The sequence below is a fragment of the Lepisosteus oculatus genome, chromosome 11 (genome assembly GCF_040954835.1).
Source record: "Lepisosteus oculatus isolate fLepOcu1 chromosome 11, fLepOcu1.hap2, whole genome shotgun sequence".
NCBI classification, from domain to species: domain Eukaryota; kingdom Metazoa; phylum Chordata; class Actinopteri; order Semionotiformes; family Lepisosteidae; genus Lepisosteus; species Lepisosteus oculatus.
The window spans coordinates 17,487,039-17,496,870 of NC_090706.1; the positions used below are offsets into that span (position 1 = coordinate 17,487,039).

General features: G+C 47.4%; 1 protein-coding gene and 1 long non-coding RNA gene across 3 annotated transcripts in view; one reads left to right on the forward strand and one right to left on the reverse strand.

The window, feature by feature from the left end:
- Positions 1 to 5,979, forward strand: part of palm3 (paralemmin 3) — a 37,901-nt gene extending 31,922 nt beyond the window's left edge. For both annotated transcript variants that reach the window (XM_015349120.2, XM_015349121.2), the window contains exons 7-8: positions 1,470 to 1,589; positions 3,496 to 5,979. In XM_015349120.2, coding sequence (XP_015204606.2) covers positions 1,470 to 1,589; positions 3,496 to 4,988 — 1,613 coding nt within the window. In that variant the 3' untranslated portion in view covers positions 4,989 to 5,979. The remainder of the gene's footprint in view (positions 1 to 1,469; positions 1,590 to 3,495) is intronic.
- Positions 5,980 to 8,822: 2,843 nt separating this feature from the next.
- On the reverse strand, positions 8,823 to 9,541 carry LOC138241860 (uncharacterized). Its single transcript, XR_011191130.1, has 3 exons — positions 9,413 to 9,541; positions 9,291 to 9,336; positions 8,823 to 8,986 (listed from the first exon to the last, which is right to left on the reverse strand). It is a non-coding gene; the product is annotated as an uncharacterized lncRNA (long non-coding RNA).
- Positions 9,542 to 9,832: the final 291 nt, after the last annotated feature.

The following is a 9,832-nucleotide window of genomic DNA, read 5'->3' on the forward strand; positions in this document are numbered from 1 at the left end:
GTACCACTTTTTACAAGAGAAGCCACCAGATAACACGGGTAGAGGGGGCTCTAGTCTGTGCTTGGGGTCTGCTCAGGCCGATTCTTTGTGGAATCTGTTCTTTATTATACAACAGTGATGTGGTCCGTTGCCAACTCATCTAACTGATGGATCCCTTTCAGATCTTGTGGTGAAGGGCACAAGGAATGCAATATGACCGGAAATCCTACTCTCCAGTTAAGCCAATAACTACCCAGTCCAAAAAAGGACTTGCGGGTTTCTTTCCCCACATTGAAAATCTAATATGATACAGTAGGGCCTGGTCATCTGCGAATTTAACATTTGCAAATGTGCTCGTAGGCGATTTGATCTTGGCCGACGGGGTCTTGAATGGAAGAAGGGGAGAGGGCGATGAAACCGAGCTGAAGGTTCTTAAGCGCAACTTTCAAACTAGAGGCGCAACAGAGCAGGATCAAGAGACGAATCTAGCTAGTGAGTGAGCTTCTCCCCACATCTCAGCGTGGTCCTGTTTTTGTATTGTAACAAACGCTCCAGGTTCTGTGTCAGCGGTGTGGGGAGACGACTTTATAGGCTCTCTGACTGTCTTGTTGCCCTGCTCATCACAGCAGGGCCTGCTGGACACAGAGCAGGGAATAGCTGGTAAGGCAGAGGGAGAAAGTGCAGGCAGCCGCAAGGAACACCGAGGATAGATTCACAGATAGATTGTAGTTTATTTTAGCTGATTACTATAAGTTTGTGATTGCACTAATTTGTTTCAGTTGATCATATATTTCATTAACTTAAAGCCAACACATTAGTATGTTAATGATCACATAAGCGATGGTTATAAAATGTGATGGTATAAGGGGTAGACTTGATTATATTGTGAATTTGGCTATTTGTGACGTTTCTCTGCGTCAGATATTGAGACTCTACTGTACTGTAAATAAACATCAAAGTCACTCTTTTGGAGCACTGTAAGATCAACTTTTTATTCCCTCCCATGACGGACTTCCTCACAAGGTGAATTCTACCCCGCGCTATGCCAGGTGGATTCCAGCCGCGCAGGCCGCCGGTCGTTGTCTTGGCAACGCAGCTCGCTTGGCTGCAAACGCAGGCATGCCTGAGCTCCTTCTCCCCCAACCCGTACTCTCAGGCTGATGAGGCGGGGGTGAAGGTCTTTTTGTTGGACTTTACAGTCGAGCCGGGGGGATGGTAGGACAACATTTCCCAAAATATAAACCTAATGAGAATATGATCCTCACTAGCTTCCAAGTTTCTAGTAACCTGACAAGTCAGATAGACTCTGAATCAAAGGACGCGTGTTAGTCTCTCAACAGCTCAGTTCAGTCCCAAAACCCAAGTGTGGAAAACCTTAGTGAGTCCTGTGACTTGTGGATCTTCGGCGCCGCGACAGAAGACGCAGAGGTCCTGACTTTCTTGCTCAAGCGACGTGACCGCCGTTCTCCTCTTGTGTCTCGGGTGTCCAGGCAGCAGCACGACCCCCCATGGCAGCGTGAGCCCGGAACCCCCAAGGCCGGCCCCCCGTGTCCGGAAGCCGAATCCTGACAAGGAAGCCCCCGTGGAGAACGGTCAGGCAACGCGGACAGGTAACAGCCCGAGCCACGACGACCCCAGGCACTGACCTTTCACGGTCCGATACCAGGAGGAAGCAGTACTGCTCCATTGAAAAATACTCAGATGTAATCAATCTATTTTTTTTTTAAATCTGCAAAAAAATGAATAATTGCATTACAAGAGGAGACTATTGGGAGCTCCACTCCAGGCACAAACTCCATGGAACACAGGCCTCCTCCATCACCACACAGTCCCTCACTATTACAGATAATTAAACACTATTACAAGCACTTCTTTATACAACGGGGATTAAAATTCAGATTCAGTTTCCAGCATTTATTAGACAGGTGTATGCAGCCTGTCTTATAATTACGTACAAGTGTGTATGTACGAACTCAGAGATGATCACAGCAACAGGCTTCGCTGGCGCCCGGCATGAGATTATGCACAGGGAGCTTTTCTGATCTCTAGCTGTTGCACCTTGGGGGCATGACTTAATGAGGCACGGGAGCGTGGCAAGGCAGGGAATTTGTTTGCAGTGATTCATTCATTAACTTTTAATTCCTCATGGGAAGGGGGGGGGTGTCAAGCTTCATGCCCTCACACGATTCCACCGTTTAACTACGACGCGGGATGAGGCAACTCTACTGGGCTGGCCAGGAAGCAGCATAAAGACGATCACTACTGAATTTAATGACTAGGAATCATTCTTCCCCCGGGGTAGAATGTCACAGACTGGCAGGGAGGGATACGACGGTCCCTTTCCTTGGGGTGCAGAGGATGAGATGTTTAGTGGGCCTCTTCAGTAACAAGTGCGATCAAGTTGCTTTTTGCCATGCTTTTGGTTACCAGGAGGGGGAGGATAGGTATTTTGGGGCCCCCTCTTACATTAAGGTCAAGGAAGAGGTGAGCTGATTCACAGGCAGCTGAAACAGTATGAAACATCGCCAGCTGTATTCTTTACCCCAGGCCAGAAAGAATCTGCACTGGTCACAGGAGCTGAGTGCAAACATGGCAACCATCTCGTGATTTAAAGTTCCTTTATGTGCTGCCGGTGATATTTTCTGGGCTTTATCCTCATGTCTGCTTAACCAAACGTTGATGAAAATACACTTCCTCCCCAAAAGGCCTCACAAACCTTTTTAGATAATATTAGATGCCTTTAAACCCTTGTCAGGATCCCCAGATCATTTAAAATGATTGGGCCACTTTCCAAAACTGTGCTTTCTGAAGAGCACTTACATATATCAACAATTCCATAACATGAAACATGCCCATCGTTTCAGTGGTGAAACACATTTTCTCCTCTTGAAAGGACCAAAAGGGCTACAGGATGCTATGTAGCACTGGTGCAGACAAAACCATTTTAATGGTTAGCACACGGATCTCCGTAAAGACAACATAGACCTGATCCATTCACAGAGCTAGATGGACAATAATATGGACGTTTCTCTGATGTTTGGCCACCTTCTGAATAGTCTCATCCTGTAGCACTTTTTGGTCCAGGAAAAGCGAGTGTCTATGTGCTCAGTAATGTAAGGTGCATGTTCAGATTTAAAAATCCTTTACAATTGTCCTACAGACTGTACTATTTTGGATCATATAAATCATTTGGAGCTCCTGACAAGTATTGCATATTATAGTAAAAGACTTTAAACGTGCTTGGCAGTGCACAGGCAGAAAAAGTGACAGCATAACAAAGCTAAGACATCTGGAAACTGCAGTACTGATGAAGCCCTCTGCTCTCCTTTACTTGCTCAGCTCATGTGGAACCTTTCATGAATTGATTTTTGCACTAGGTCTAACCAGACCAAAGTCCACAATGCGCATCAAGTAATGGCTGAAACAGTAGGCTTTCACAGAGTACTTCAATACATGTTACTTTCTATAACTCCAGCAAAATCGTCATGAAAACCTACTCCTTCATTCTCGTTTCAGTTGTGAGCACCGTTCAGGTCACGTTGGAGAAAGACCTAAGGACGGGGGTCTCGACGGTGCAGTCGGTGGTCCCGATGGCCACTGGGGACGTTCAGGTCAGAGGGCAGACGCTGTTTGATGACGGCAGGAAGACTGTTCACGCGGTGGGGGAGGCAATCAGTGCACAGCCTGACCCCGAAGAGGTGGGCCTGGTCTTAAGCGCAGTAGCGGGGAAAGCAGGGATGCCAGAAGGACTGGAGGCTTCCCGAACAGAATCAACTGTGATCCACAACGGAGGGAAGGACATGCAAGGAAAGCAAAAGCCCGAGGTTCCGTTTCTGGAAGAAGGTTCGAAAGAGGGGTCCCAGTCACTCCACTCTTCGCAGAATCCCCAAAAGGTAGACGTGGAGGGGGAGCCCAAGACAAATGGTTCTGTTAGCGCAACAGAAGTATCAGGAGATGAAAATCCTGAGCCAAGCCCGGCAACCAGAGCCCAGGAAAATGCACCAGCCGAAAGGCCAGGAGGACAAGTTCCTCAAGGAACAGCAGAGATCACGGACCAGACTGGGCAAGGAGCTATCACCCTGACGTTCCTGGGCTTCACGGAGGCGAGCCCAGAGGAGGACTTTGAAGAGGCTGCAGGTACGGTCATACGAGCAGAACGTGTGATCATCACTGATGAAGGGGATGAACTTTCCATGGATTCTGAAGAAGAACGCTTGAAAGTCTCCAAGTCTGATGAACTTCCCAAGGATGCTAAACAAGAATCCCTGGAGGGTTCTAGTTCCTTGGTAGAACTTTGCAAAGATAAGCTACTGGAGGATACCAAAGATGATCTAGAACCTCCCACCAGTTCTAAGGAGCAACCCCAGGAAAGACCTCCCACTGAGGAAAAGGTTCAGACAGATTCCAAAGTAGAGAAAATGCAGGTACCAAGTTCAGAGGTTGACCTTCCTGTGGAATCTAAGGAGCTTCCTGTGGAGATCCAGACCGCTGCGTCACAACACCCGCCCATCACAACACCATCTTCTGAAGCAGAACCCCCACACCCGCCCAAGTCGGACATGGAGCCGGAAAAAGAGGGTCTTGACGAGGGAAAGACAACAGATGAAAAGCCGGCATTGGAAAATCACATCGACGCAGCAGCACAAGCAGCAGAGCCGGCAGAAGCCCAGCAAGCCGAGCAGTTTCAGGACATCCCCTTGGGCGGGGAAGGGGAAACGGCTCTGTTACCTGAAGCAGTCAAAGTGGAGTTCCCAGAGTCCTCGACTGCTGAGAAACCCCAACTCCAGCCCTTGATAAAGAAAGGAGGAGACGCTCCCGCTGGAACCACTGCCAAAAGACAGGCACCTGCCACACCTGCCGAGATCGAGCCCTTGGTGGCGGCCTCCACCGCTGCCCACAATTCGGCCACTCCCTCCGCCGCCGTGGCCAGGGCCGAAGACGGCAAAGCCGAGGGGCCAGAGGCTCCCCAGCCCAAACACAAGTCCTGCCAGTGCTGCACAGTCATGTGAGCGCCGTCCCCCTGGGAGCTGACACACCTGAGTAACAGACACATTTCACAAGGGTGCGAGGTGACGGTCTCTGCCATTAGAGCCTGACAGGTCTACCCTGGAGGCCTTCACCAGTTCTAGAGGAGGACTTTCCCATGAGGCTCTCTGGTCCTTGAAAATGGACTTTAAATACGTTTTTCCTCTTTCATGTGCTCATGGATCGCAACTACTGCCAGCTGAGTCCTAGGAGGCAACCTTTTATCTGCAATTGCTTCCATAGAGCCTTGTTTTTATGCAATACGTGAACTTCGGACTAACCTTTAAATGTCCTACATAGTGTTTTTAGACCTCTTTACAACTCAAAACTTTCTGCAGCAATGCTACTATCACTACTTTTCCTCCTCCTGCTGGCCAGATGTTAGTATTGTAGCTAGTGACTTTTGGAGCTTCAAAAACTGCAGGTTGCTCTCTCAAGCTTTATGGGTTTTTAACAAGAATATACAAGTAAATAGAATGAACTCTTAGGTCATTACAAACTTTGCACAAAGCATAATTATTTACATAATGCAAAATTTATAGCGCTCAAAACTGTCACAATCAGACTGAATCAATATTGTGTAAGGTTCAAGTAACAGATCTTTTGGAGATTACTTGGGAACTCTTTTTTCCTTACAAACACAAGCAGGGAAAGTACGAACAAGTCATCAGTAAGGAGAGAGATGCTCAAAGTTTTCTCCGAGCTGGAACTCCAATGAGAGGAATACTCTAAAGACACTGCCTCTGTCAGTTTCTCATTACCTACACTGCTCAAACACAGTATTTGGAATTTACAGCTTTATTTAGATTTTTAAACTGGAAGAAAATGAGCAGTTGGTATTTCTGTGATAAATTCTGTATGTGAATGTATATACTGGGAGAGGGCTGGGGTGACTATAGAATGTACCTTTTTTCGAAAGGGGAGTTAGAAATGAGCAACAGACTTTGATTTTATCATTAAAATGAACTATCTGAATTCATGTTTGTTTTTATGTTCTGATGGGGATTTTTCACATTTAAATTTAGTGCACAAGCCTTACAGGTTGGACAGGTTATACTTGAATAGTATTTTCATTATTTTCCGTGTTTGTGTCCTAAAATGACTCCCATGTCTACCATCACAGAAATGTTTTACAATACCGTACTCAATCTTAACCATAGTGCATTAATGGACCAATTCTTATCAAAGAGAATAATAATAATAATAATAAGTGCTTACACTTATATAGCGCTTTTCTGGACACTCCACTCAAAGCGCTTTACAGGTAATGGGGACTCCCCTCCACCACCACCAATGTGCAGCATCCACCTGGATGATGCGACGGCAGCCATAGTGCGCCAGAACGCTCACCACACATCAGCTATCAGTGGGGAGGAGAGCAGAGTAATGTAGCCAATTCATAGAGGGGGATTATTAGGAGGCCATGATTAGTAAGGGCCAATTGGAAATTTGGCCAGGACACTGGGGTTACACCCCTACTCTTTTCGAGAAGCGCCCTGGGATTTTTAATGACCACAGAGAGTCAGGACCTCGGTTTTACGTCTCATCCGAAGGACGGCGCCTGTTTACAGTATAGTGTCCCCGTCACTATACTGGGGCATTAGGACCCACATGGACCGCAGGGTGAGCGCCCCCCGCTGGTCCCACTAACACCTCTTCCAGCAGCAACCTTAGTTTTTCCCAGGAGGTCTCCCATCCAGGTACTGACCAGGCTCACACCTGCTTAGCTTCAGTGGGTTGCCAGTTGTGAGTTGCAGGGTGATATGGCTGCTCAAGAAGAGTTTAATACAATTTTCACAGCACTCCACTAGACCCCTGACGAAATATTGCCTTTTCTTACGCAAAGTAAACTATCAAATTATTCAAAAGGCATTTCATCATAAAGTTTTTCATACTGTATACTGTATAGCGAATATTATACTGTATATTTACAACACAAGTAAAGAGCTTATATATTTATGATGGAAGGCACGGGAACAAAGTTAATTGACTGTGTTAATTGCATTTGTTCAATAAGCACATATATGTTAATTTTCTCATATAATAACGTTTTGTATGTCTCATACAATAGCCCAAAAATATAATTTGTGATTTAATGGACGTTCAGCAATAAGGGACGCCTATTACTCCATTAAACTGAGGGTTTACTGTATGAACAAAACAGGTCAAATTAAATGTGTAGGATTGAATAAAGGTTTGGTACAGTGACATGTCTGATAATGATTGAAAACATTAAAAGAGATTTGTCATGGGTCTGGTCCTCACAGCAAAAAGCCCCGTTGTGGCATCTGTTGGGACTACCGGTAAAAACATTTCCTCACACCACCTGTGACAGACTTCACAGCTCCGGCCCTCCGAGCATCCAAGACCCAAAGGGCACTTGGGTGCAAGCTGTTTGGAAAGGGAACCGTCTCTGGATGCAGGTGAGAGAGATAGCGGTTCAGCCTATACTCAGACAGACAAGGAGCATGTTTCGTCCCTCACTCCCACCCCTTTACAGCAGAGATCGCCGCATCGATACACAAGCTCAGTCACAAACAAATCACTCCTCCACTTTCCTCAAAGGCGTCTTCTTGGAAACACTTTAAAAAAACACTTTAAAAAAAAAGCCCTTCTGCTCGTCTGCGTCCTTGAGACCTGGTCTGATCAAGTGAGGGCTGCAGGACCGCCAGTTTACTGTTCTGTTTATTACAGCGCCAGAGCTGCTGTGTGGAGACCCGCCCCTCTGTACAGCAAAACCAGCTTCACAAAAGCTACTTACACAGGACTACTGCAGGAGGATGAAGCGAAGGAACTTAAAACAGGCAATTCTAAACCAATCCCCAGCCGGCCACGCAGCCGTGCAATCTAAACCGCTCCGTCTCCAGTAACCATGAATAACCCTCAACAGCTTCCACTTTTCTATTTCTGTCGGAACTTTTTTTGGGGGGAGCCTTTGCTACGTTTCTCGAGGTGTCCCTCCGGAGAGAAGATGTTTATAGTGGGACACGGGTGGAGAAGTGATCACTTCTCTTTCTGTGCTGGACAGCCGTGTTTCAGACATAGGCCACCCTTTGCTCACTGAGCTCTGGGGAGTAATTAGCAAGCGCAAGGAGACCAAAACCACCTGGGCGGGGCCTGGCCCTGAAGCAGGCGCTGGCACACCGGCTCGTCCAGCTCCGTCAGGAGTCTTCCACAATCCTGCTTTCACTTCTGCTTTCAGTCCAGCATTCCCAAACAGGCTGCCGTTTTCCATGATTGATACAGTGAAACAAGCACACAGATTTCCATTAACACACACTGTAAAACAGCTATGTGGTCAACAACACCAAACGCTGCCCTATGTTCACCTACCACCACCTACTTTTAAGCGGCGGTGTGAATCTCAGATGAAGATTGTTTTTGTGCGCCAACCAAACACTCCTCCCTCCCCATTGACTTTTTTCATTTTGCACTTGTGCTTGTCGGCACTCCCGTCTCCATTTGACACGGTTATAGGTGTCTTCTGGGGCAACGTTCACTTTTCCGCATGTCTTCAGTGATCTGATCCATCCACTGCTTCTTGGGCCGCCCTCGCGGCCATCGACCCTGGAGGCTCAGTCGGATCGCTGTCCGTGCCACCGTGTGCTCGCCTCTTCTCGTCACATGTCCATACCATCGCAATCTTCCTTCTCGCATCTTCTCCTGTTATTGGTGCCACTCCCATGCGTCGACGGACATTGTCATTGAGGACGTGGTCAAATCTTGTTAGGCCGAGACACCACCGGATCATCCTCATTTCCATGACATGGAGGGCCTACTCATGCCTGGAAGTTGCTGGCCAGCATTCCGATCCATACAGGGCGACAGGACGGACTACGGTCTTGTAAACTTTGGCCTTGAGTCGGATTGGCATCTGGCGATCGCAGAGAACGCCGGTGACCTGGCGCTGTTTTGAAGCTACTATTTCAAATCTTAGAAAGACATTAAGCGTTCCATCTCCGGTCTATTTTAGGAGATCTCCCTGGAAAAAAGCAGCACTCCAATGAGCTTGCCAGTGATTTGTGGATAAATAGATCAGCAGGGGTTGGTGCAGCGGTGCAGCAGTTAGCACTGGATTTAATTCCGGACTTGAGGTGCTGTCTGTGTGGAGTTTGTACGTTCTACCTGTGTTCAAGTGGGTTTTGCTCCAGGTACTGCGGTTTCCTCCCACAGTCCAAAGACATACTGATAAGTTATTTGGCTTCTGGGAAAAAATAGCGCTGATGTGTGTTTGTGTGTGTATCTTCCCTGCAATGAAATGGCTTCCCCTCCGGTGTGTACCTCACCTCGTGCCTGCTGCTTGCTGGGATAGGCTCCGGCTCCCCTACAGCCCTGAATGGGAAGAAGTGATTAGAAAATGGACAGACGATCAGCAGGAAGGCGAGTAAAGTAAAGTTCACTAACCTACCGAGCCTTGCGCCTCTGGGGGCCTGGGTTTGAGTCATCCCAGGCCACATTCGCATGGGCTGTGGCGGATCTCAGCTTTTCTCTGGGAATCCTGGGCAATGTTGTAGATGCCCCAAAGCACACAAACGGCTGGAAATCCTGCAAAAAGAGGAAAGAGAAAGCTGAGATGATAAGAGATGTTAATTCAGTCTGTCTTTACTCAGACCAGAGGCAACTCGAACATCTCATAGTCAAAACATCCGATAGCTACAAAAATGGAGGAATGTGTGATGGGAGACTATAACACAGGAGGGACCGCTTGTCACACAGGAGGAGGAAACTCCTCTTCCCCCCAAAGGAGAAACAGATTTCAGAAAACAATCCCAGAAGGCCCCACTGACTGACAATGTTCCTCAGAGTAGATAATCACATTTTAATTAAT